Source organism: Marmota flaviventris, chromosome 3 (genome assembly GCF_047511675.1).
Source record: "Marmota flaviventris isolate mMarFla1 chromosome 3, mMarFla1.hap1, whole genome shotgun sequence".
In the NCBI taxonomy this organism is placed as follows: Eukaryota; Metazoa; Chordata; class Mammalia; order Rodentia; family Sciuridae; genus Marmota; species Marmota flaviventris.
The window spans coordinates 62660368-62687850 of NC_092500.1; the positions used below are offsets into that span (position 1 = coordinate 62660368).

At 51.0% G+C, this 27483-nt stretch overlaps 1 protein-coding gene across 2 annotated transcripts; it reads right to left on the reverse strand.

Moving 5' to 3' along the window:
- Positions 1-494: 494 nt before the first annotated feature.
- Pde1b (phosphodiesterase 1B) lies at positions 495-27173 on the reverse strand. 2 transcript variants are annotated; one of them, XM_027949844.2, is made up of 16 exons: positions 27160-27173; positions 26949-27071; positions 10578-10691; positions 9296-9478; positions 9029-9095; positions 8576-8692; positions 6365-6505; positions 5904-6004; positions 5697-5822; positions 5470-5571; positions 4296-4416; positions 3896-3977; positions 3428-3536; positions 2836-2966; positions 2290-2408; positions 495-1847 (listed from the first exon to the last, which is right to left on the reverse strand). In XM_027949844.2, the coding sequence occupies exons 2-15, from the start codon at positions 27056-27058 to the stop codon at positions 2305-2307; spliced, it is 1608 nt and encodes a 535-aa protein (XP_027805645.2). In that variant the 5' UTR covers positions 27059-27071; positions 27160-27173; the 3' UTR covers positions 495-1847; positions 2290-2304. The 2 variants fall into 2 exon arrangements, with proteins under 2 accessions (XP_027805645.2, XP_027805646.2); XM_027949845.3 differs by lacking the exons at positions 26949-27071; positions 27160-27173 and adding an exon at positions 15003-15293.
- Positions 27174-27483: the final 310 nt, after the last annotated feature.

Consider the following 27483-nt stretch of genomic DNA (forward strand, 5'->3'; position numbering starts at 1 on the left):
CCGGCAGTGAGACAGACCACCAGCCCTTTTTCCAATCCATTAGCAAAAGATGGATAAAGAGGCTCTGGTAGGGAAGTAAAGAGTCATCTCTCCCTTGTGCTAGGGACTGAGGAGCCAGAGTTAAACAAAGACCAAGCATAAGTGAAGAAATGTCCTCTGATCCCACAGCCAGGCCTCTCCTGCCACTGACTTTGATTTTCCCGGGTAGTAGAGAAGAGAAAGAGAGGAGATGATCATTCTTTTGCCCTCCTTGCTGAAGCAGCAGTGTTGTGGAGAGGGGAAAAGGGCACAGTTTGGGAGGTGTAAGCTGCACTCTGAAGGCCCCTCCTGTGCCTCTGACGAGACCTCAGCTCTGGGTGTCCCTCAGCTCACGCTCAGGGGGAGCACCCCACCAGCATCCCATCCAGCACATGACGAAGCTCCACCAACTTCCACCCAGTGAACACAAACACAGCCAGGCCCAGTCTCCCTTCTTTATTGATCTCTGGCTATAGCAGGGGCCAGGGAGACCAAGGGCAGGGGTGAGTCACATGCGTCTCTCCCCACTCAGGGTGGGGTGGGAAGGGCAAGTTTCAGGGTGGCAGGTCTGAGAGACCATGAATATGGACTTCACAAGAACAGGGTCCACTGTACAAATGCATGAGTGGTATCTACAAGAAAGGAGGAGCCAGTCACCTGGACTTTGGCCTTTCCTGGGGCCAGGTGGGGGGGAGAGGAGCCTGAGGAGAGGAAGGGGCACCGGGCCTGGCTGGGCTCTCCCCAGAGGTTATGACAGCAGTGGCCCTGACCCCACCCCCACTGTCTGCCTTCTGCCCACCAAGTTCCCAGGGAAGGGGTCTTCTGGTGCCTGCGGCTGAGCCAGTTCTGGGAGATGGAGGGAGGGGAGGGACCCTCTCTGTTAGTAATACAGGATTATTGGATTATAGCTCACCCTCCCCACACGCCCTGAACCCCAACCCAGCTGGTCTCTCCTGCCTGTGCTCATAAAATACACCCTGAAGGTGCTTTGCTGTGGAGACCTCAAAGCACTTTACAGACATTGGTCGGATGGGAGCCTCCTAGCCCTGGGGACAGGAAGGAGGCAAAGGGCTCAAGACTTGGCCAGGGCAGGTAACAAGCCCCCAGCTCTCGAGGCCCTCAGGACAGGCCTCCCCTCAGACCTTGGCCCCCATGGTTCCTCTCTTCCCCTAGTCACCATCTGGACATGAGAGAGAGAGAGAATCACAGGGAGTCAGGCAAGAGATGGGGCCGAAGCAGTGCAAGTGTGGGGTCAAAAGGATCCCACCCCACCCCTGTCCAAAAAAGGGACCATGCCCTGAAGGAACCCCCTCCCCTTCCTGCACACAGGGCTTTGAAAACCCCCTTTTATTCCTATTCCAGCCCTTCCCAAGGGAGGAGAAAGGGAACCCAGACCTGCCAGCTAAGATCTGGGGTGGGGGACTGAGGGAACCCCCGAAATGTATTGCTTAGAAACTTGGAGGCAAAAAGGATAGGGGAGGGCCCAGGGGGCTGGCATCTCTGACCCTCCCCTCTAGGCCCTGGGAAGCCTCCAGGAAGCTCCCCTCTTCCAGGTAGCCATCCGGCCATGAGGGGAGCCCAGAGGCAGGGGGATGGGCACAGTGACCACTGGGAGCCTGAAGTTCCCCAGTCTTGCTGCTGGGAAATTAAAGTGCACCTCAGAGGGTGTCAGATGGGGAGGGGCCCTTCCCCCAACCCCACAATCTCTGGCATTTGGCCTTCTGGTGGGTTGTCTCTTCCATGACCTCCATGCTCCCTGGGAGCAGATGGGGGAGCCAGTCCCGATGGATGGTGCTAATGACATCAAACACTTCAGACTCGGTGAGGACCTGGGGAAAGAGGGAGAAGCTTCAGTGCTCTGGTCTTTGCCTTCATCTCCAGCCCAACCTGCTTCTCCAGGTCCTGCCAGATCCCCACTGGTCCCAAGTACAGTTGTACAAAAATGCCCTTCAGAAGCGAGCCAGCCGAGGGTATGAGCTGGGCTCACCTGACCTCACCAAGCCTGTACCCCAGTGGGTGTGCTGTCCCTAACCCTCACAAAGCCTGGTGCAGGTGCCACCCTGCACAGTTCTGCCCTTCCTTCCTGCAGGGTCTGTGGGACCAAAGAGGGTGGAAGTATTTCCCATCTCCTACCCCTTTGCCCTGTGCCTTCACCCCCTCCACTTTATTGCCTGAATTGGGGACAGGAGAACCTCACATCCCCTGGTGCCCATAAATGACCCATCCAAGAGGCCGTGTTGATGCGACTCCCTGCCTCCACCACCAGCTCACCTGGGCCAGCCGGGGCTAGTCCAGATTCCCATTCTGGTTGTGTTCATCTTCTGCAGGGGAGGACGGGGTCTCTTCTTCACAGGGGGACAGCTCATCAATGGACATCTGGTTGGTGATGCCTGCAGAGGGGTGCAAAGGAAGCCGAGTTTAGACCAAGAAGTATTTTTTCCCCAAGAAAAAAACTGTGAAGGAGAAAATTTAAAAAAATAGGGAATTCTCACCCACTGCTCTGCCTCCTCCCAGCCGAGCTCCCCTCTACCCATCATCCTTGGAAGATCCTCTCTAGCCTTGCCAAAACCCACAGCTCCCACCCCACAAGGAAGAGCCAGAGCCACCCAGTCACCCAGATCTACAGAGGCACACATCCATTCTAGAACAACCCAGGCCACTCAGATAGTCAACCTTTCCTGTGACCTAACTTTAGTCTAACTGGCTCCTTTCCCAACTCCAGGGGGTCAGAGTTGCCCCAGGGCTTATGAGAGCCCAGGCCAGCTGCTGCTCTCTCCGCCACCAGACAGGCTCACCCCCACACGCAAGGCCACCCACCACTTGCTGCCCGTTCCTTCCACTTCTGTTTGTTCTCCTGAATGTACTTGGTCCAGGTGGCACGGAAGCTGACCACGTCAGGGTTGGGGTCTCCCACCTCCACGTCTAGAGAAGGCTGGCGCCACTGGAAGCTGGGAACAGGACCCCACCCCAGATCCGGAAGTTAGAACAAGCCACTCCAGTACCACCTTCACAGCCCTCAGAGCGGAGCAGAGGAGACGGGTGGCCCAGAGGAGGCCTAGGGATCCGGGTCCTCTTTCCCTCTACTAGGCCCGCTGCAAGTCCCTGTCCCTCACCCCCCAGTGTCACCCCTCCCTCTCCACGCCTTCTCTTTGGAAACAAAGACTACTGGGAAAGCAGTAAAGACCACAAAAGGAAGAAACAAAAATGTGGCAAGGTGCAGGGTGCGTCCCAGGCCCTAGTCCCATCGTCTACCCCCGCGGCATGACAAGAGGCAGACGGGCTCCAAGCTTGGAGTGTGCTCCTCCCACGGCCCTGCCATGGCTGGACCTCGTCCCCAGGAATTGGTCCTCCGCACATCGAACATTCCTCCCCCGGAACCAGGAGACCTGCTTACTCCAGCCCCCCTCACCTGGGCTGGTTTTTAGACTTGGAGTCATCATCCACCAGGGGCTGGACACTCTTCTCTGCCACATCGGTCAGCACAGAGAACGTGGGCTCCACAATGAAGTCAATGAAACCTGCAGGCAGGACAACAGAGGAGTCCTACCTGGACAGAGGACCGGGGCAGAGGACACAGCTGACACGGCCATGACCCCCAGCTGTAGGTGGAACAGAGTGGGGAGGTAACCAGGGGCTGGAACCTTCCCAGCGGGGACAGACTTTGGGATGATGTCTTTGTGAGCCCAGAGAACTACTCCTGCCATTGCGGCCCCTGGCCTCCCATGGCAGAACCCCATGCTGGAGCGCAGAAGCAGCCCTGCCTCTGCAGGAGGATTGGTTCTGGGGTATTTAGGGACTTGAAGAAATCTTGGCCCAGGCCCACACAGCACCCTTGACCCTTGCTGTTACACCCCCTTTCCTGTAGCAAGGCACTCACCGATCTGAGACTGCGCCACCAGAGTGGACGTGCGATCACAGAGTGGTGAAAAGGGCAGGCCCAGCTCTGCCTCCTTGTCTCCCTGCGGGGACAGGACAGGTGAGGAAGCTTGGAGAGAGTGCCTCAGCCCCACCAGACTGGTGTACAGCTGGGACGGCAGGGGCTTTAGGAGGGCAGGGGAGTTTCTGTGCCTGGGACCTGGAAGTGACTGATGTGCAAGAGAACGGAACTGCGGCAACCACCGTGAAGCTGTGAGGATGGAGGAGTTTATACCCCAGATTCGGGATGAGGTCAGCAGCAGAAGGTGGCTGAACCATCTGGAGCAGGAGTAGGGAACTTGCGGAATGAAAGCCACGAGAAGGCCCCCATGGGCAGAGGGTGGCCAAAGATGCCACTCTACCTGGCGGAAGAATTCTTCCATGAGGGCTTTGGTCCAACGGCTGTGGACTGACCACTGCTTGGTAGGATGGCTGATGTCAGCAGCATGGAGCAGAAGAGACAGGGCCTTGGACTTGTCAATCCTGGGTGGGGCAGGTGTCAAGGAAAAGGAAACTGAACTTTTAGGGAAAGGAAACCTGGGCCATTGCCAATCCCATGCCCTCTCCCAGACCCATTCAAACAAATCCTTTCACATAACTCCAAACACCTTCTGAGCTGCACACACACACACACACACACACACACACACACACACACACCTATATGCATACAGGTAGCAGCACAGGTTGGGAGTGGGAAGCCAGGCTCCTAGAATCTAAGGGCCTGGGTTTGAATCCCCCAAACCCACAGCACACTAGCTGTGTGCCACGGAGCCAGTTACTTAAAATTTCCATATTTCATTTTCTTCCATTCTAAAATGAAAATAACTCTACCACATGTTGAGTTGTTCTAAGAATTAAATGACATACAACAAATAAGTACGGAGAAGAGTGTCTGGCACATAATAAATGCTCAGTTGATGTTATTTATAGTGATAATCATTATTATTATAGTACCTTCAACAATGACCCACCGTGACACTGTACACTCTCCCACACAGAGCGTACACAGAGATAGGCACACACGTTCAGGGCACACACAAACATATTCTGTTCTCTTTTACATTTAGATACGCCCCATGTCTAAGCAGCACTAGATGTAATTATAGCATTTGGTTTGTCCTGTTTGGGGTTTTTTGGTTTTTTTTCTTAACCTCACACGACTCTCCCAATGGCCCTATTAGAGCAGGAGCTAGTGGCAAGCGGATGTGGCGAGAAGTGTATCATTTTTGCCATTTCATCGATGAGGACGCTGGATCCGTAAGAGTTGAGCGAGTTTCCCAACACTGTGGAGGAAGCCCATCCTCGGGCTACAAGGGAGACCCATCTTGGACTCCGGGCCAAGTGCCCTCCAGCAGGTCAGGGCACGGTCAGGGCCACAGTCAGACGTACCACACACACTCTCATACAGGGATACACTCAGCCTGCAGTCTCCACACCCAGCTAAAGACCCAGCACACCAACTTCCCAGCACACACCCCGATTCACATGCCCCTCCCTCTGGCCTGGCACCAGCCGCTCCCCAGCCCGCGCCACCTCTCCAGCTGCTGCAAGGCCGTCTTCATGGTCTTCACTTGCTGGAAATGACAGGACATGTCTGTGGCCAACACCATCTCAATGACCAGGGCCCGCAGCTCTCTGCATGGAGAGAAAAAGACAGGTGATGGGCCCTCCCAGTCCTGCCGCACAGGAAGTCCCACAGGTGGGAGAAGACGGCTGGGCTGAGGGGTCTCTGAGGAGGCCAAGGGCTGGCTTCTGCTCACACAAACTCATCCTTGGTGAGGTTGATGAAAATGTTCATCTCGTCGTCCTGCATCAGGCGGAAGACAGAGCTGATGTGGTGATTCTCCAGCACAGAGCGGTCATTGTACAGGATGGCGCATTCCGACCTGCAAAGAGCCAGGGTCGTCCTGTCTGGTCCTCGCGGAGGGGGGCCCTGGCAGCCTCCCCTCCCCCACCCGGCCCCTCACTTGGTCTGGATGTGGAAACTGTTGGTGGTGCCCGTGTGCTCATAGTCGTGAATGGCTGCGGCGAAGACGATGGCCAAGACCTCGATCTCCGACAGGCAGTGCTGGGGGAAAGAGTCAGCATGAGGGACGCTCCCCACTAGGTCGTCTTCCAGTCTTCATGGCCAGCTCTTAGGCGAATGCATCCAGGTACCTTAGCTCCCGGCATGGCCAAGGACCCTCCTCCACCCCAGCCTGTGACAGTCCTAAGGCATTCCGGCGCACTGTCCCCAAGCACTGCCTGTGAAATTCTGGTATCTCTGGGAATTCTCTAGAGTGAGCTCATCCAATTTGACTCTGTAAAGGCTTTGGGATGCCAAAGAAGGAAGAAGCAGAAAGGGGGAAATGGAGCTGGAGGATGACCTAGACTCCCAACGCTGACACAGTGACCCTGAGCTATGGGAAAGCGCTCTCCGGGCACCTACCACCATCCCTGTGCGGAGCAGGAAGCAGTGCACCGTCTGGGTGACGTCGGCCGCATGGATCTGGTTGTGGTAAGGGTTCTTGTATTTCCCATAGCCTGTCTCCAAGGCCTCCAGGAAACTCATCAAAAACACAGTGGGGATCTATGGTAGGAGGGAGAACATGGAGAAATATCAGGATCTGCAGGAATGGCAGCAACTAGCAAGTCCACCGTCCTTTAGAAGACAGTGTGACCTAGGGAGAGAACAGGGGTGACAGCCAGCTGAACCTAGGCTCACATCCTAGCTCTATCGTCTGCTGGCTGTGTGACCTTGGGCAAGTCACGACCTTGGGCAAGTCACTGTGCCTCCCTGTGCCTTGGATACTTAACTGCAGAACGAAGATAATACCACCTACCTGGAATTTAATGAGATAAGTACAAGGCACTTAGAACGTGCTCTCTAAAGAGTAGCTATAATTATTGTTATTTCCTTGGAGATTTGTAAGAAAAAGAAAGAAAGCTTCCCTCCTACCTTCCAACCACATAGCCCCATTCCCAAATCCAGGACCACAGGAAAAGGCTCAGAAGCAGGGGAAAGAAGTTGATGGAGAGAGGACCCACCCATCCTGCAGATGTGGGTCACCCTCTGCTCAGAGAAGCCTTTCCTGACCCCTCCCTAGTACACTCACTGCCATCCACCCAACGGTCCCACCGCACACACATCCACATGTCTAGCCCTGTCTCTATATATGCCCTGGGTGTCTCTGCCTCCTTCAAAAGGCTCAAGGCTCCCAGAGGGCGGAGCTGATGTCTTCACCTGTCCTAGGCTGGGAAGGGACCAAGGTTCCGCACTTTGGGAAGCTTCTATAGAGATGAGCTCTAAAGTGCAGAGACAGAAGACATGCCACTAGTCAGACCCCGCATCCCCCTCCCCTACCCCTGGAGGGCTGTGCCCCAAATTCAGGGAATTTTAAAGGACTGTTGCCATGACAACTGCCCTTGCTTTTGCGTTGCCATGACATCCCTGGAGGGAAGGGAAGGGAAAGAGAGGAGCAAGGAGGGGCTGGGTGCCCAGGAAGAGAATGTGGAGCTCAAGACGGAGGCTCTGCCCAGCAAACAAAAAGCCTGTGTGTGCCACACCCCACACACTCACACTCACACACACACACACACACACACACACGCTCACACACACTGACTGCCTCGAGCTCGCAGATGAGGTGGGCCAAACCCAGCCTGGTGCCCCTTCCAGGTAGAGAGGCAGAGTTGGGGGAAACTGGTGGCTGATGTATATGTCTGTGACCAGTGCAGAGCTGGGACGGGGACAGCAGGACTGGAGGGAAAATCATGAAGCCGCAGGACAGGCGGCAGGAAATGCGGAAGAACAACTCAGCTGAGCACCACGGGAAAGTTTGGAAACTGTCTTGGGAATTGTTGGGAGGGGAGGACGGGAGAGTCAAGGGGAGGCTCACGGGGATGCGAGGACTGTGGTCTGTTACAGTGAGCGGGGCGAGGATGGCCACAGTGGCCTTCCAGAGCCTGGCTAGGAGGGGACCCTCCACCTGGACTCCCTGGACTGCGCCTCTCTATGGCGCTGTCTGGGAACACTGGCCTCTCCCTCTGCCTCTAACCTCCACCGTGCACCCAGGAGCTGCCAGGAACCCCCACAGCGACTCTTCAACCCTCACCCCCACTTCCAGTGTGGTGTTTCCATGTGGAAGTGCTGCCTCCTGGTCTTTGCTCCCCCCCAGTGCAGGACCTGGAGACCCCTCCTGCCCACGCACCCCGCCAGCCCTGTCAAGAGCTGGTCCCCTCCACAAAAGCCCTCGCTGCAGAGGCCGGAGCTGGGGGTCAAGGGAAGGGGTAACCAAATGTGTCCCTCTCCCTGCCCAGGAAAAAAAGGAGACTCTAGTCCCAAAGGACACTGGCTGACAGCATCTGCACTCTAGGCCCCCAGAGTCACAGACAGGAGCTGAAAGGGAGGTGAGCAGCGCCCAGATTTGCGGAGAGGGGAGCAAAATCCCAGGCCAGACAGGTACAGACCTGAAATCCCCCTAGGGAAGCAATCAGGAAGGTCAGAGGCTGGGACTACAGCCAAGGCCAGCAAGGGAGGCTGCCCTGGCACTGAGACTGAAAGAGGGAGCCTGTGGAGTCTACTCCTGAGACTCTTTCGGAACAGGAATAAGAGGAGTGGAGACTCCTGCCTGGAGACTGAGGCAGAATGCTGGCCAACCTTGAAGCGACTGATGAGGTTATGTCGAGTCAGCAACTCAAACACAATGGTCCTCAGGGCATGGTCATCTGCTGCCCGGTTCAAGGAAAAGACATCAAAGCACCAGAGGTCCAGGTTCTGTGGAGAAACAATGAACTAGGCAGAGAAGCTCCCTTTGGGGAGTTTCCTTGCGGCAACAGCTTGAAGTTAGACTTCAAGGAGGACTTCACCAAGATTACAAAGAACTGGGAAGCAGGAAAACAAAGAGGTGGTAAAGGGACCTCTTTCTTCCCTTAAATCTCTCAGTATGGAAGAGGGGAAAAGGCAAGCATTTGCCTCTGGGGTAGGCAAAAATTGACTTGAGGACTATGGAAACATAAAAGGGGAGGTAAAAATCACATCATAAAGAGAGTCTGGAAGTCCCATGGCTATTCCAACCCCTAATCTTCTCTCTCCCTAAAACCCAAGGATCACCTTGAGACAGTTGTGGACTGCAGTGGAGTAGGTGGGACCCACGGACGTGTATGTTCTCCGGAACATCCTAAGAAAGAACAGTGAAAAGACAGAACAGGGAGAAACTGCTGTAAGTCCATGCAGTAGGGACCTGGCCAGGTGGAGCCCTGGGAGACGAGCCACGAGCATGTGGGGTCTCAGGGCTGGTGGGCTCATAAAAGACCAGGACAGTGGGGAAAGAGGGGCAGAGCTAGAGGCAAAGGGAGGCTGGGTGTGGGCAAACCTCACCGCTCCACGAAGATCCCGGCCTGCACAGCATGCACGATGCTCCGGAACTTGGGCTTCTCCTCTGCTCGGCGACCTTTGGCTCGGGTCTGCTGGGTGAAAGTGGAAGCCAGCCAGTCCCGCACCTCAGAAGGCACAGCATCGGACCGCAGCTCCTGCAGCTCATCCTCTGTGTCCAAGATTTGCCTGCAGCCCAGAGGGGAGTCATAGAGGAGAGACAGCAGGTGCTGCCACAGCTACAGACCCTGCACCCAGCCACACGCCACGCTTAGTAACATGCCAGCTCACTCCGTCTCTGCCCACCCGGTCCTTTCTTTTGCTACATCTTTTTATTTCGGTCTCACTGTCTGGCATCCCCAGCAGGGAAACGGCTCACTATATGAGGTAGTAAGCGTCCCAACCACAGGAGTATCCAAGCAGGCCGTGGAGTGCCATCTGCCAAGGGATGCCACAGACAGAGCAGCACAGCCCAAAGAAACAAACTGCAGGCTGCATAGATGAAGTTTTTAATTTTCTAGTAGCTGCATTGACAGGGTAAAAAGAAAACGGTGAAATTTGTTTTAATGAAAAATTGGATTTGAGCTAATTAATACCTTTAAAATAATATCACTTCAATGTGAATCCATAGAAAATGTATGAAGGACGTGTTTTACAAGCTTTCTTCCAAGACTCTGAAAAACCAGCATGTAACTTACATGTGGATCTCAATCATCCCTGCAGCATTTCAAGAGCTCAAGAGCCACACAGAATCAGCGGCTCCTATGCGGGCAGCACAGGTCTAGAGAAGTACTCCGCACTGGGAAGTTTAAGGTTGGATGAACTCTCCTCTTTCTCTCTCTTTCCCATAAATGCCAGGCAAGTGCTCTACCACTGAGTTACACCCTGAGCCCCCTCTTGGTTATCTTTTGCCTCTATCTCTGCATCCGTCTCTTCCTCTGGCTCTTTATCTCTCTCAAGAGTTCTTTCTATTTGCCTCCCCTCTCTCAGACTCTGTCTTTGCTCTGCATTTTTTTTTTTTTTTGTACCAGGGATTGAACCCAGGGGCACTTAACCACTGAGCCACATCCCCAGCCCTTTTTTATATTTTATTTAGAGACAGGGTCTCACTGGGTTTCTTAGGTTCTCACTAAGTTGGTGAGGCTGGCTTTGAACTCTCAGTCCTCCTGTCTCAGCCTCCCCAGCCGCTGGGATTTCAGGTGTGCGCCACCACCTGGCCTTTTTCCTACTTTGTTACTCCCTGTCTCTGAAACACGTGTGCCTAGCTGCTAGCGCAGGTCTCGCTCACCGAGTCTCATCGATATAGACGGCCTCCAGCAGAGAAGCTGTGTACTCCAGGTTCTTCTTCAGCTCCTCGATGTTTACCTCTCCATTCTCCAACTGCTTCACCATGTAGCGTAACCTGCAAGAGGGTATGGGGACAATTATTCTGCTCAGACATTGCTACCTTGTCATGAAACTCTTTAATAGGACAGCTTTTATTGAAAGAGCTTCAGTCTTCTATAAGTTGTTAATAATTCTATCATCAATGATAACAGCAGCTAATTTTTTCTTCTGGAGTTATGGCTACTGCCTGAAGTAGGTTTACCCCAAAGTTTCATCCCAGGCTCTCCTGACTCTACCATTCCCATCCACCATCTGATCTCTGTTTCCTGCAAACTCTTCTTTAAACTGCCGGGGTCCCGCAGAATTAGCCAGGAACAAGCCTCTGGGGTGATGTTTTGGGGATGATTTGTGTCATCATTTGAATAACCTAGAGTTATGTCACCCAGGAGAAAGGTCTGAGGATCCACAGGAACCAAAACAGCCCCCAGAATTCTTTCATTGTCTCTTGGTCAAGGCAGGAAGGGGGGAACATGTCCACAGCCCCTCTGTCCCTGGCAGGGATGGCAAAGGCACAGAACAAAGACCAATCTGAATGCTTTCGCCTGGCCTCACTCCACGCAGGCAGAGCTAATGGATTATGATTCCAGAATCCATCAACCCGGACAAGGCTGGGTTAACCCCTGCCTCCCCGGTCGTGCATCAGCTCTGGCAGTTACTGTCCCCATCCTCTCCCTGCCTGTGACCGGTCTAAGCTTCATTCAGGGCAAAAGTGGTGAGTTGAGGCCAGGGATCTCACATCCTGGATGCTTTCCCTAAAGGGACAATCACATTTTGCACTTAGGAGTTCTGGGGGTCAGTGATTAACTGAGGGGCTTCTTAGAAGTCTGGCAAGTCCAGCCCAGGCTGTCACAAAGCAAATGAAGCTCTCTGATTCTAAATGGTGATTTTTAAAAAGTGACTAAACACTCTTTCCTCCCTCTTCTCCAAAACCCGCCCTGCCCCACCAAAAGCCCACACCAGGGTAAGATCACAGCCCTTACAATTCCCCACTGAGAGGGGGCTTCAGAAACCCAAGGTCACCCATGAGTCAGGGAAAGAGAATGAGTCAGGGACCAGAGGCTGAAATTAGCATCAGTTCCCAGGGATGCCGCGGGAGGGCTGAACAATGGCATTCCTGAACAGAAGCGGCTCTAGAATCCTGGGGTCTCTGCAGCTCTGGAATAGGGGTGCCCAAAATAGCCAGCACCAGCAAGTATTACAGGCCAGCTCTCACCTCAGGGCCTGGCAGTCCTGGCCATCCTGGCCGGCCTAAGAGCAAAGGGGACAGAAGGAAAGGCAGCAAACGGGGAGGGTGAAGGAGCTGGAGGGTGCTGCTGTGGCGGCCGGCCTGCGGACCGTTTCCATGTGGGGACAGCCGGGTGTCTAACAAGAGGGAGGGCTCCTGGCTTTAGCAAGGCTCAGCCCCAGCTCAGCTTCATCAGGAGGAATGGACAGAGAGGCTAGATAGACCTCACCAAGGCTTTCCCAGGCAAATGAGCCAGAAAGGAGCCACAGGCCCTTGTATCTTCAAAACACACCAGGGAATCACAGAACAAAGAGGGACCCTGAGGACCCAGGCATAATCCAGGGCTTCCCTCTCCTGGTCAGTCCCGGTGGCCAGGGACCCTGGAATCTGGGGACATACTCTCCAGAATGAAAGAAAGCCCTCTTCTCTGGGCTATGGTTCCATCTATCCCCCAGATTCCCTCTACTTTAATCTTGTAGGTTCCTCAGCTTTCAACAATCAAAAACTCTGTCCCCAGGGGTCAAGGCCCACCACCAAAGTTTTCCCGGTTCCTTTCTCAATCCACCTCTGGAAACACACCTCCCAGCACAGGCTCCCAAGTGAACAGCCACGCCCGCGGGTGCTCATTTGCGTGTATTTGCATAATCACTAACAATGCCGCCAGCTCTACATTTTAAAAAGAGCTTTCTTCTACATTATCTCATTTTATCCTCACAATGGGCCTATGAGGGAGGGAGGAGGGAAGGAATTGCTAGCCCTGTTTTCAATGCAAAACCCTGGACTCAGGAGGCTGCTTTGGCCCAGGGCACCCAAGCAGCAAGCTGGAGGCTGGAACCCCAGGTTCAAAGCTGTCACTTCCTGCTGTGAGCCCTTGGGCAAGTCTCTAACTCTTAATCAGTATTTATTAAAATGTGGCCTAGAGACTCCCTGTGGAATTACCTTGGGGACATGTTAAAACTTAGATTCTAGACCTCACTGTGCACCTGCTGAACCAGGATGTGAGGGGATCATCCAGGGATATGCATTTCTAACTAATACTCCAGATGATTCCAATATACTCTAGAGTTCAAGAACTTTCTTTAGGGCATAAATTTCCTCATCTGTAAAAAGGTGAAAATGATAATGAAGCAGCCTCATAAGGCTATTAAGAGGATTAAACAAAATAATATATGTAAAAGACCTGGCACATGCAAAAGGTCTCCATAAATCTGATTTGAATAGAAATTAAGTGACCAGCATCCTACTGGCCCTGTGAGGCTCCCCCCACACTCCCTTCAAACCCACAAAGAACTTGCCTGCTCTCCCCCAAGTCCAGTAGAGAAGAGAGAGTTGAGTTTGGATGGAGGTAGATAATTAGGAAGCCCCCTAACAGAAGACACAGAAGATGATAATGACTATGATCTCTCCTTTATGATTAAAAGACTCATTTGTTTCTCTCAAGCACCTTATGAAGGCCACACAATTAATCAATCTCAGGTTGGCAAGGCCTCCAACTCACACTTAAAGACCTGCCTCTGTCCCCACACCATGAAGGGCAAAGCAAGTCAATTATGTACTTAGCTTGGACAGATGTGAAGAGCATTTCACCACAACTTCTCCAGCCTCAGCCAGTTGACCTTAAGTGTTCTTGTAGGTGGGACAATGGGAGGTGAGTCTCTGGATGACACTGACCGTGACTGATTTCTCTTGGTTGCCATACTCAAAGCACATAATATGTGCTTAGTGACAGCTCAACAAATAAATATCAGGGGAAGGGGACAGATTAATCAGATGTGAGGCCATCTCCCAGAGCTCACCATGGAACTCCCTGAGCCACAGTTTCTGAAACTCTAATGGGAAGCCTGGCGAGAAGAATGAAACTGCAGGTTGACTTTCAACACACTGCTCCCCAAGTTCCTCCTTCCCTCGCCTCTAGATCCCACCCAGGAGCTCACGTACAGCTTCTGTTGAAATCTGAATCAAACACGATCCAGACACCAGAAGGAAGGAGGTAGGGAGGGAAGGAAAATTAAAGAATAAATTTGACAAGGGAGGAGTCCAAGAAGAGATCTGCACTCAGGCAGCTGAAAAGATCCAGGTGTTGACTGCACCCTCCTGAAGTCACACACACACACATACACACACACACACATAAGCGTTCCGGTCAGCAGGGCTTCACTTATCCAAAATCCTTCAGAGTTAGGATCTTCCTAAACCTACCCAAAGCCCTCACCTCACTATCCTGTGGGAAGTCCTTCTTCCCACCCACATCGGTTTTAATTCAACCCTCTGGTTCAGGCCTCAGAGAATCTGGCAGGGACTGGTCTCCTTCCCTGTAGAACAAGATACTCAGCACTATCTAGTTCTCATTCAGCCACAAGGAAAACAGAAAGCTTCCCAATAGTCCTCCCACCTCCATCCCTACCCCTGATTCCCAACCACCACTTTTTTTTTTTTCCTTTACCTTTGGTCCCTGTATGACGCAAAAAGCCTCAGATCCTCACCCCTGGAAGCCCAGCCTCTCCTATCTCTAGGCAGCCAGCTGGAAGAGAAGACTCCTGGCAGTAAAAACCCCAACACCTCAGAAAAGCCCAGCTTCCCCAGCCCCCACCAGCTCATTTCTTTGGATCACCACAAGGCTGATGTTCTGGGGATTTCCAACGCCCTCTGCCACTACTTCCAGCACCCACCATTCTGAAAAGATCACCCACTGTAAGTAGGGAGCTTAGGACAAGTCAGCCTCCAGCCAGAGGACTGGGAGTCAGAGGAAGAATTATGTTTCCAGTTTGGGTTCTTAAGACAAAAGGAAGAAACTTCAAGGGGATGTGAGGTCCCCAGACCGCTGAGGATCAGGAAAGAGAGAAAGAGGAGGAAACCCTGCTAAGTCACCTGCCATAGCCAGGAGGCAGTGATATAAAAGGAAAGAGATGGAAATGGGAGGAGACTAAGGGGAAGGCAGGTAGATGGAGTAAAAGGTGGAGAAGTTGGTGCACACAGACACACAACTCATACGGGGACTCTCAGGTCTTGGCCCCTCCCCTCCACCAAACTATAACTGGTGGACCTACAAACAGCTTGTTCTTTCCTCCTCCCCTCCCCTCCCCTCTCATCCCCAGTACCTACCTGAGGATGGGACCCTGGAGATGGCTCCTCTGAACAGGTACAGGGTTTGCCATGGAATCGAAATTTCCTACTTTGGTGTATCAAAATGCTGACCCCTGGGACCCAGGGCCCCCACGAGGGTACAACTCCCTCTTGAGCCTCCAAGTTCCTCCTTCAGGTGGAACAGAACTCAACGACTGACCAGAAAACACTTTAGGGGATGGGGAGTAGAGGGGGCCCAACTAGAGGAAGAACTGAGTGAAGAAGCAGAGACTCAGCTTTACAGGAACTGGGTGAGAGGCCGCGGGAAAAGTTTCACATCTGAATCAGACTGAAAACAAGAATCTGTTGTCAGAAGAATCCCAGAAAGGACAGAAATAGCATAGTCCAGCCCCTTGTTCTGAGGAGGTGGGGCTCCTGTTTGGGAAGAAGGGGTTAGCAGGAGGCTTTAGGATACAGGAACAAGGAACTATCCTGAATCTGTCACAAAGAAGTCTGGAGTGGAAGGGGAAGGAGCCCTGATAAAGCCCCCTAGAGGGGCTAAGCAGATTCAGCTCCCTCTCAGGGTCTTTTTCTGGGACCATTCTTCAAAATGAGTTCTAACCCACCTGAAAGAAGAGAAGCAAGACAGGAGAATGAACTTCCCAGAGAGAATTAGAAACTCTAGGGGTGAGGCTTGCTGAAACTTGGAGCCAGGTGATCCTGAGACAAGGTTTCATAGGGAGAGAAGGAATGAAGTGAATGAATGTCAGGAGGTCCTGTTCATAAAAACCAAGAGACTGGACAAATTAACACTCCCAGCCCCAATTTTCTCATCTGTAAAATGGAGATAATGGGAAAGTGGTGAACTTTAACTGAGAGAGATCAACCCAGCGCAAAGGTAGAGAAGTAATGAGATGGCCCAGGAGGGACCAAAAGAGTCACCCAGGAGAAGCCTGGAGACCAAAACCCTCTCCTTCCACCTCTACACTTCGCTCTCACTCGGGCAGAGAAGGCAAGAACCGGCCTCTGCAGCGCGGAGTGGATGTGCGCACACAGCCCCAGCCGCCTCCCGATTGGCTGTGAGATGACATCACCAATACAAGAACACTGGGGCCGCGATTGGTCAGCTGAGGGGTTGGGCGGGGCTAAGAAGGAGAGGGCGTGGGTGAAGAGGAAGGCTTGCAGTGAAGAGTTCCTGGCACCTACAGTGTCCTTAATCTGAGGTCTAAGGCTGGGAATGGTGTGGAAACGAGCAAGCGGGCTCTTGCAGATGAGCATGGCGGGAGAAAGGGAAAAGGGAAGGAACAGGCCAAGAGCTTGGATTTTATGACAGGAAGTCTTCTCCCTCGTCCCTAGCAAAAGCAGAAAGAAATTAAAATAACTTGTCACTATGCCAAAGTCTTGAAGGATTATAAATACATGAAGTTTGGAGTGGAAGTGGACTTCAACAGCAACAAGAGCCATGGAGGTCAAAGACCTCCTGTGGTTTTCTTAATGAACTCCTGATGGCCATATGAAGAGGGCTTCTGCAGATTGTGGAAGAAAGGAAACCTACTCTGTCCATCTTGTTCTCTCTGGGCCCCATCACCTCCACCCTCCCCACATCCACCACAAGCTGATGGGTTTCCAGAGAAAAGGGACTGGACTCAGTGTCAGAGACACAGAACTGTCACTCAGGTTATGAGGGACAAGTCATTTAGCCTATTCCCCGGACATGCTTGCTTGGAGAGGTGGCCAAGGGAATTGGGGCAGGTGAGAGCCAGTTACACTCAGCCTGAAACACCAGCCACCTCCAAGTCAAGCCAGCTCCTCTCTCTCCCAAGTGGCCTCACTCCAGGGCCTGCTATATACTAACTTCAATCCTCCTTTTGAAAGGTGGAATTTCTTAGACTAGGCAGCAACTTACCAAGACACTGTTTCTAAATAAAATATTTTTTAAAGGGCTGGGGGCGCTGGGGACGTTGCTCAAGCGGTAGTGCGCTTGCCTGGCATGCGCGGTGCACTGGGTTCGATCCTCAGCACCACTTAAAAATAAAATAAAGACGTTGTGTCCACTAAAAAAAAAAAAATAAATAAATATTTTTTTTAAAAAAAAAGGGCTGGGGATGTGGCTCAGTGGTTAGTTAAGTCCCTCTGGCTTCAATCCCTAGTACCAAAAAGAAAAAGAAAAAAAAGGCCATTCTTCTGCTCTCTTGCTCAATAATACCTAAGTTGGTTGCACAAATGACTGCTCACCATCACTCCCTCTCTCTCACACACACACATACACACACACTGCACATGCTATGTCATTCATTCTAGCCTATTATTATTTATTGCTCCTAATAAGAAAGGCTATTGGTCAACCACTACCTCTTCCTTGAGAAAATAATTCCACATGCCCACAGTCTACCTCTATCTGGGCTAAGGAGACTGTCACTCACCTGGGAGGAAGTACAAAGATGTGAGGACACCAGCAAAGGGTCTAGAATCCATTTTCCTTTAGTCCATAAATTTAGGTTAAAAAAGAAAAGGAGGGGCTGGGGTTGTAGCTCAGTGGTAGAGCATTTGCCTCACACACGCGAGGCCCTGGGTTTGATCCTCAGCACCACATAAAAATAAATAAGTAAAAATAAAGATATTGTGTCCATCTACAACTAAAAGAAAAATACATTTAAAAAAAACAAAAAGGGGTCCAACCATAATGCCTCTCTCCCCTGCCCACACCCAGCTTCCCCACCCATGCTGAGGAACAGGAATTGGGAGAGGGAACAAAGGATGGGAAACTGTCTCCCATCACAGAAGGGAGTGGGTAAGGGCCTGGGGTGTTCTGGTGAAGGGACTAACTTGCTCATCTCAAGGGTCTAGAATCTCAGAAATTGAAAGAAATCATCTAAATTCAATAAGAAGAGGATATGAGTTAAAGTCAGGAGAATTTGCCTGGACTTTCTCACTATATGTGACCTGGGCAAGTCACTCTGAGCTCTAACTTTCTCGCCTATCGCAGGTAAATAAAATGTACTTCACAGAATTCTCACAAAGACCCTATGAGATACTGTATGAGAACACTTTGGGAACTATAAAGTGATACATGAATGCAAAGGATTATTATTTAATATAATCCTTTATTTAGTCCAGCAAATATTTATCAAGAGTCCTCCATAAACAAAGTCCCATGTGTCCACCCTTGTGCCTAGGACCCAACTTTCCATCTGGGCCCCAAGTGGTAGCTGGGTTACTGGTGGAAAAGTTCTAGTCACCTTGCCACGGGCACTCTAGACATCCGGGGCTTCTCTCTAGCTTCATGTTCCACAGAAGCCAGGGAAGCCGTGGAAGCAGAAGCCAGGGATTTCGCTGAGCATGGAGCTCCAGAGCTAAGAGCAACCAGCCCTCGTCGCTCAAGCATTCCCGTCCCTCCCCTGGCTTCCCATTGCTATAGGAGCAGCCCCAATTCTGGCAGCTGGCTGGGCAGAGTGGCGGGGGTGGCTCCAGAGATAAAAATAGCCCCCCTGGTGGCAGAGCTGGGGTGCCATCCTGGGAGGCAGCAGGCCTCAGGTTGACATGGTAGCAGTGGTGAGAGATCTCTAGGCATGGGAGGGGGAGGGGACGGGGAAGGGATTGGGCAGGGCTGGGGAAAGACTGGAAGATAAGTTGGGGAAGCACAGAAACCAGGCAGTGGAGAGAGGTGAGATCTGAGGGGCAGGAGGTACTAAGAAAGCAGGGAGGGAAGGAAAGATCTGGAAGGTGCTTCAGGAGAGAGTACGGGAGGTAAGAGGGGGAAGTCTGCTCCACTCTCGGTGTCTGAAGGCAGCTCCCCCTCTGCCTTCTACCCAGAAGCTGTTTCTAACAGGTGTTCCTAGCAACAGCCAGCACAGCTCCGATCACATGAGGAAGGGAATAATCTAAACAGTTGGAGCCTTAGCCAGGACTAATAATAACCCAGGTGTCCTAGCTCCCAGCCCAGTGCACAAAGGAGTCACCTCTCCCTTGGGCTTCAGCCCTTGAGAGAAGGCAGCGGTGTTGGGAGGAGTGGGCAAGAATGTCAGAGGAAGGCAGATGGGAGAGGAGCTCCCAGGAGGCAGTCCAGAAGAATCTTCCCCTGGCTCACTTGTCCACCTCTCTCCCTCCCTATGCTATTTAATTCTCATTAACCACTTCCACATGGACCACCCCACCAGCCCTCCAAACCACATCCCAACAGATGTTTCCAGCAGATGCCCTGCTTCCAGGGAGCCTAACAGATGCTGAAGGTGGCCTGGGAAGGAAAAGAGAATTGGAAGCTTGGCAAGGGATGGCTGCAGGTGTGATGGGGCACTAGATTGTGCACCAGCAGGAGTTCAGTCTGGTCCCAGCACTGCCTCCATCTATCTCTGGCATCCGTTTCCTTCTCTGTAACCCTTTAGGACTCTCAGAATTCAGGCCTGGAGTGGAGATACTAGGGACATAGGAAACCTGGACCTTGGTTCCCAGGTTTTTTTCTGACTAACTCATTGCTTCTCCCAAATCATAGCTTTAAGCATTAAAGGAGGAGGGTACTTTCTTCTTTGTCAGAGAAAGGTCACATTCTGGCCTCCATGAATTTCTCAGGAAGTTCTCCTGCATATCTGTCTATCTCCAATCTATTTTGCTGCAATCAAAACAACAGCTAACTTTGTTGGCATTTCAAAGAGCAGAAGAGGAGAGAATGGGAAGGACAAAGGCTAGTGCGACTGGCTTTTATCTTCTATCTTTCACATTGGGACAGCTAAAGCTCCTGCTTATAGAGAGATGGTCAGGGTTTCAAGAGCTTGGCAACAGGGCTGGCATGTGTGCTCATTCAGCCCAGGCCCCAGGAAGTTTCCAAACAAGGTGAGCATGAAGGAGAGAACTAGGGAGAAGGTGCCAAGCTAGATATGCAAGAGCTGATAAACAGGGGAGCAGGAAGCCAAGGAAGAGAAATGAAGGAAGAAACTGCCCTAGTCTCCAGGTCCTGCTGCCAGAGAATCACCAAGCACCCCCACCCCAGCAGGCCAAGCTCCCTCCCCAACCTAAACTGTGCCAATACCAGCTGGCAGCCCAATCATCCCACTGCAGTGCCACTATCATTATTTGCAAATCCGACTTCTCATTGCAACTATGAAATCAACCGACCTAAGAGCCAGGCTCTAGCCAACAACAACCTGAATCACCCCCTTTCTAACTCCCAGCCCCCAACCCCAGGTCTTTCCATGGATACACCCTGGCTTTTTCCCCACCAAGCCTGTCTCTCTCCCAAAACCCCAACACAGCTCCCTCCACACACACCTCTGCCAGGTCTGGGATGCTGAGATAAAATCCTAACCCAAAATTTTCTTCTCAGACAGGGGTAAGCTCAAGATGCAGCAGGAGCTGGGGGGACAGGAGCAGCTGCAGCACTAGGGGATGAGGGCAGAGGGGCAAGAGCACTGGCCCTGGGAACAGCCCTGCATTGAGTGGATAAAAAGGTTTTCCCCTTTTCCCTGCTCAGGAGCCTTTGCCCTGCAGTTTCCATCTATGCCCCTTCCTAGGATTCTCTCCCAGTTCTCTTGGACCATCTAGCCTTCCTCCCATAGGGGATAATCTCATTATCTAACAAACTCCAGTCTCCCTGTTGTCTCACCTCTACCTCACCTGCTGCCCTGGTCTTGGCCCTCTTTCTCTGCCGCTGTCCTGAAGAGAGTTGGAAAATAGCTACTCAACTTCCGTACCTGAGAAAATCAGCCCCTTGAGATTCAAAGGCAATTACTTGGCTTCCTCCCCGAGGAGCTGGGAGGATGAGGTCATTGAAAAGGCAGGAGAAAGGCCTGCAGACACAGAAGTTGAGGCTGGACTCCTACGAAGGCTCCAAAGGGTGCCCGCAGCCAGCTCATCCCATAACATCTGGGTGAGGGGAGGGTGCCCCAGGGATTTTCTGGTTCCTAGCCCAAATAAGGAGGAGTAGCAGAGAGAAGGCAAGAGTGAGAAGATAAATATAAGGGAACAGGAACAGGGAGAGGAAGGCAGACAGGAAAAGAGCAAAGGAACCTAGGAAAGAAATATAGGGCAAAGGAGGGAAGGGACAGAGGAGAGGATGCAGGAAAGAGTCAAAGAAGAAAGGAGAGAGCAGAGGAGTCGAAGACAAATCCTCCATGATTCCTTTATGGGTTCAAAAGACAGGCAAGACTTCTTTCCAGGTTTTGTTTTCCTCTATCCCAGTGGGGAAGCAGGGGGGTGACCAAATAAAAGAGGGAAAGCTAGAGACAACCGCTCAGTTCAGGGGTTTTAGTAATAATGCCCTGGGCAGGAGCAGGTAGGGAAGGATCTAGAGAAGGATCTGAAAGTGTCCAGGCCTCTCCAACTGAGTCACCTTGGCTTCAGTCTCACTGCATCTCCAACCTCCTTTTCACCCTCCTCTGGGCAAAAGTGAGATAAATGCAACCTCAGAGGTGGAATCTCCTCTCTGTCTTTTTCCAACCTGCCTCCTAGGGCTCCTGGACAAGCAGAGGGATATTTAGTTTCTAAAAAAACTCTTAGAGGTTCTCTAAAATAGGATGTGGCATGCCTGAAGGCATTACCCCAGGCCTAGGACTTAAGATGAAAGCCACTGGGGAAGAATACACCCATGTAAGGTCCCCCACACTCACCACGTCTCAGAACTGCAATTTCTCCACCAATTTCTAGTTTGACCACCGGGACAAGTTGACAAGGAGTCCCTCTCTTTTCTTTGGACCTCAATGGCCCATATTCTTTGTGGTATAGCCCTCCTTCATCACCACCCAACCTTCTATTTCCTAAGCTCATATACCTGCCCTCGCCCCTTCCAGGTAAGCATATGTCAACAAAAGTCTTCCAAATCATGTCTCCAACACAGGAACTTGAACTTCTTAGATAATTCATATTCCTTCCTCTTGAGTCTTTATCTTTCTCCCCTATCCCAGCCAGTAGTCACCTATTCATTCCTATTCCCCCTGCCTCTTCATAAGCTCTCCTATGCTGAAAGCCATTGTCATTTAAAAGTCACTTTTGTATGGATGATATCAGATGAAGAACTGAGACCTCAAGATCACACGGCTAGTGATTACCAGAGTGGGAATATGAACTCAAACTCCAGGATCCTAACATATTCACTGCTTTTTCTCCTATCATCATCCTGCCTCCCTAATTCCCACCTATTCCAACCAGAGGTGTGTGGAATTCTTCCTCTGGTCTGAGTTTGATTTACCCTGTCTCTGCACCTCCCCTTCACCTTACTGCAGGAATTTTCCACCCTCCACTATTCCAGAGATGCCACACAATCCTCATTCAAATAAAGCAGATGGAGGGAATCAAGATAGGAGACATCTGATGGGTGAGGGGGTATAAAAACCAGGGAGAAGAGATTCCCTGTGCCATGGCTGGAAGTGAAGAAGGTAGGACTCATCCAGGGAGGACGGCACACACAAAAAAAATCATCCCACTGAGACCGGAGAGAAATGATGCTCCCTTTTCTCCAGAGGTCCAGGGAAACATAGTTTACCCTGCAATCTTCACAGTAGCTCCACAGTTACATACAGAGAATGAAGGATAGCAGCATGATTTTCAAAACTGGTAAGAGCCACACAAGACCACTTCACAGCGTATATACAAAATGAAGACAAAAGGAAGGGTAAATCAATGAAGCCCCCAGTCCAGGCCCTCAGCATCCTTGTTCTGCCCTCTGAATTACCCTAGGATTGTAAAAAAAAAAAAGTCTTATTTTTTTGGTGAGTGTGTCACAAATACATGCACAAGATCACCCATACATATTATCCCATTACCTAATATACACACACACATAAATCATCCCATTCATACCTAGGGCAATCAATTTCACATACTCAGGTAAGCACATACCTTCCAAACCCATTTACTATTCCACATGCCATTTAGAAACACAAAAACAGAGACGTCATCATGGAGCCCTGATTCCAGCATGCACATCAACCTTTACCCAAACACTTACGTATACATGTCAGACGTTCACAGATTCATCCTGACATATATTATTCACATAGTCCAAATACCATAGCTTTTGTATCCTATCTGTAATTCCTTCAGTTCCAGGCTGTGTCCTCCCAAACCCTCCTACCTTTTAAGGATCACCCTTTCTCCAAAAAAAGAGAGAGAGAGAGAGAAAGAAAGAAAAAAGAAAAGAAACTCCCTTTCCTCCATTCTATTTCCTACCTCCTGCATGGAGGTACACACACCACAGAATCAGAGGCAGAACTGGGTTCCATGGCATATAGATGTATAATCATTAATTCATTTGTTCATTCCTTACTTTAAGACTATTTATTGAGTGCTTATCATGCTCAAGGTACCAGAGAAGACTCTGATGAAAAAAGACGAACAAAAATAATCCCCAACTGGGTCCTTGCTCCAATCTCATCTGTAATGACCTTGAACCACAGCATAGGACATTGAACCTAGACCTCAGAGATCTGTGTGTGAATCAATCAGGGAGAGAAAAAAAAAAAAAAGGGATTATGTCTATTCTGTCCCACAGGAAGGAGGCAGTTCTATCTGTAAAATATAAAAATCCAATAGAAACTGGAGCAGACGGATGAGAGTGACTCTTGTAATATCCTGGGAGAGGGAACTCATATCTGTGCCTTTCCTATGTGTATATAACTCCCCCAAAAAGAAAAAATTAGGCAGAAATCCAGAGTGATAGAATTTTACTTCTTGGGTAGGTACAGCAAAAGGAGGGTGCCTACCTCACTCTCCGTACCACTGAATGGAGCTGAACCAGATTCCAAGCTCCATGGGAACAAGGTCCATGTCCATTTGTCCACCACTGTAACCCCAGCATCAAGCATACCACCTGGCCCACAGGAGAGTACCAAATAGTTGTTAGATGAATGAATGAGCTGAGGCAGCAAACCAGTCTCTGATTATAGTTTTTCTTGATTCACAAAAGACACAGAAACTCCTTCTACCTCTATTGATCTCTCCCAACACACTCTCCAGCCCTCTGGTCTTGAGGACCAATAGACAGTCCAGTCAAATCCTTCATCTTAGGGTTAGAGATGCTGAAAATCCTCCTGCCCAAAACATCATTTCCAGACTTTCTCTCTAGCCTCTCTCATGCCTCAGTTTATGAGTCTGCTTAGTTAGGAAAAATTTCCGGCTAGCCAGAGGTAAAATCCCATAGTTAGAGACTTTTTCCAGCTCATATGCTCCATATTCTGAATTTATCTCTTGACAGGATCCTAGGGTTGAAAAAAAAATTCCTGGATATTCTTTCCAAAAAGAAATTTTCCTCCACAATTATATTAGAGGGGGTTTTTTAACCAGAGGCAGAAACACCAGACATGGTCCCTCTGAAAGGAATCTAGATATCCTAGATAAGAAATTAAAGTGTGTGTGGGGGGGGGGGGTAGGATGTGTTGAGTAAGGGAATCAAGACATATATAGAGAGAAAGAGATAGATATTTAGATATTCCATCTGTCTTTGTTTCCATTTAGTACCCAGTCCTGAGATAATCATGTCTACCCGCTGTTTCCAGACTGTACAACCTTTTCCTCCCTAGCCCATGAGGGAGGGAGGACTATATTTCCATTTAAGGGTATTCCTCCTTTCTCACCTCTTTAGGAACCACCTGACTCAGAAAGTTAGGGAAATTCTCCTAGCCAGCAAAATCCATAAATCCTTTTATTTCCTTTCATCTGATTTTTCAAAACCTCCCCAATATTCAAACAATGCCAGATCCAGAAAGCCATCAATTTGGAATCTACCTTGATAATAAGATCCTTCTCTGGGCAGGGGTTGTGGCTCAGAGGTAGTGTGCTCACCTAGCATGCACGAGGCACTGGGTTCAATCCTCAGCACCACGTAAATATAAAATAAAGATACTGTGTCCACCTAAAACTTAAGAATAAATATTTTTTTTAAAAAAGATCCTTCTCTGCTTTGAGAAAAGGAGACTGAGAATTTACTCCTGTTGATTAATCATGGGGATATGGTACTTTTAAATTAGCACACATAGCTGGCTAGAATGGAGGCAAGGTGCATATAGGATGAGCTATTTATGCTGTGGGGAGGCCATCCTGATAGATCTAAGGACCAGATCGTTGAAGTGAGTGAAAACCAGAATAATCTAATCACTAAGGTTAATGATCCTTGTCCACCATGTAAGGCCATCTCAGCTGGGACACTCTAGAGAGTCAGCTGCCTCCACTCTCCTCTCTCCCCCAGGTTTCAATGCCTTCTGTGATCCTCTTCTGTCATCATTGAGCATTTTTCACAATCAAGGCAGAGACAGCAATTTGCTTTCAGGAAAGACTTTTAGTTAGAAAGGTGTGAAAGATGGTAAAACCCTCTCTTCTACAGGGCCCCACTACCTGCAGGCAAGGTGAATATATGGTGAGCCACCAGTGCCATGGGGAAGTCATCCTGAGAAACTGAGTTCCCCCATTTATAGACCCTAAGGCCCCCACTTTGCCATTCAAATACTTTCTTACCTGCCCCTCTCTTCAGCTTCGTTACCGTTTGCAAAGCATCATCTTCTATCAAAAATCACCTACTGCTCCTCCCAACAAAAATCAATTCAATCCAGTTTTCCATTTCTTCATCCCAGAACTCATTCCAAGGCTGCGCTTCATAGAACCTGGCAAATTGCATTGGCCAGAGGCAGCAAAGGAGGGGGACTGAGGAGCACATTTGAAGTCCAAGCTCTGTTGCCCACCGTGCCTCAGTTCTCCCTCAGGCCTCTCTAAGCAGTGAGAGTATAAATCAGACCCACCTACCCAATATAAAAGCATCATCTTGTCACCACAGGCGAAGTATCTGAAGAACACAGCCATACGCATCCATCCATCCCCTTCCTCCATTTCTCACTTTATCAGAACCCAGAAATAGAAAGCCTCAGTGTTCACTACTAAGATGACTGGGGGAAATGGGGTTCAAAGGTTATGTTTACTATTTCATCACCAAGTATCCATCCTCTCCTATCCAGCCTCTTTCCTGGTGGCTGTAGGGAGTCATCTCAGCGAAAGGGGCATCCTCCCTTGTTCTCTGATTAAGAATCAACAGACTGCGGAGATTATTACCCGATAGCAACTGACTGGGAAGTAAATATGGTGCATGGCTTGTCTCTGACCCAATCCTCTCCTCCTCTGAGGAGCAAGAAGAAAAGTTCCTTTCCTCCCTGAGACTGGTGTGTGGGACACCTGAGTCCTTCCTTTCCCCATTTATTCATCCCCACAAGCCCTGATCCTGCAACAATAAAAAATGATGCCAAAATGTGCTTGGAGATCCCGGGAGATCCTATATAAACAAAAAGGCTTTGATTAAGCCAATTACCTGGCTCCTGTCACTCATCCTTTCTTCACTGCCACCCCCTCCTCCAGCTCCCAGGTGGGGGCTCCACCCCCTCCTCCAGATTCCAGGTGGGTCATTAATATGCAGAGTGAGTTTCTAGGCCCCAAGAAAAATGAGCAACCCAAGTATGGGGCACCCTCACCTCTACTCCCTGTGGGATGCAGAGGGCAGAAACTACCAATCCCAACCAACCTATATATGACCCACAGGTTGGCACAAGCATTCCCATGCACTACATTTGCAGCTGTGTGTAATCACTACAACACAGCTCTGTGACCCACGGACACTCGTGCACACGCATGTGATGTGTCTCACATCTGCACAACCCTGCACATGGATACGTGTGAGTCAGCCTGGCACCTCCTGAATGCTGCCGGTCTGCAGCCCTGCCACACCGCACATACTGTGCCGCCTCTTCGCGCTGCGTGTGTCACCCGGGGGGGTCCACAGGCACTGGTATATCGTTAGCTTTGTAACTCCCAAACCTGCTCCAACCAACCGGCTTGCTCCGCACATGCCTGGCACATGTGGCCTGGACACGCGTGTCAGGGCCGTGTTTCCTCGCACCTGCCAATATGTGTGCCCAAGAGAATTTATCAGCCGGGCTCCAGGTTCCCCTCCCCGCCCCCCGCACACACACTCCAAGCTCCTACGGCCCCTTCCCCCCTGTTTCCCGACCAGGGACTCACAGAGATCGAAGCTTAATCCACATCTTCTTGCTGGGGGCTGACTTCAGCTCCAGGGGTGACGGGCAATCCGACTCCAGCATCTCTGGAGGGCTGCGGGGGGACAGCTCCATGCTCAGCCACTGTCTAGAGAACAGAGGGAGGAGATCGCACCTTGGCTCAGCTTCAGCCCCTAGCCGAGAGACCCTCGCTCCCTACCCCAGGCCCTTCCCACCTGCGGCTGGCGTGGTCCAGCCAGGCCGGTGTCTCTAGGCTCAGCCCGAGCTGGCAGAGCTGCAGTTCCTGCGGCTGCTGCTCTCCCGCTGCCCTGCCGAGCTCTGGGCTCCCAGTCCGAGCTCTCCGCGCCGCCGCTGCCGCTACCTCCGCCGCCGCCGCCGCCGCCGCCGCGCGCTGCCAGAGCCGCCTCCTCTCCTCTCTCCTCCTCCGCCGGCCGGGTCCCCCCTCCCTCTGCTCCCCTCCCTTCTCGGCCTGCCCGCGCGCCCGTCTCTCACTCCGCGCAGCCACTCCTCCCCCTCCCAAAGGAACGACTGGAAACCGG

Excerpts from the sequence above, each read along its gene's own strand:
- Pde1b (XM_027949844.2), bottom strand. The coding sequence starts at position 27,058 with ATGGAGCTGTCCCCCCGCAGCCCTCCAGAGATGCTGGAGTCGGATTGC. Across the intron at positions 8,693-9,028 it reads CAGTCCACAACTGTCTCAAG|AACCTGGACCTCTGGTGCTT; the intron begins GTGATCCTTGGG and ends GTTTCTCCACAG. Across the intron at positions 5,823-5,903 it reads AGTTTCCACATCCAGACCAA|GTCGGAATGCGCCATCCTGT; the intron begins GTGAGGGGCCGG and ends GGCTCTTTGCAG.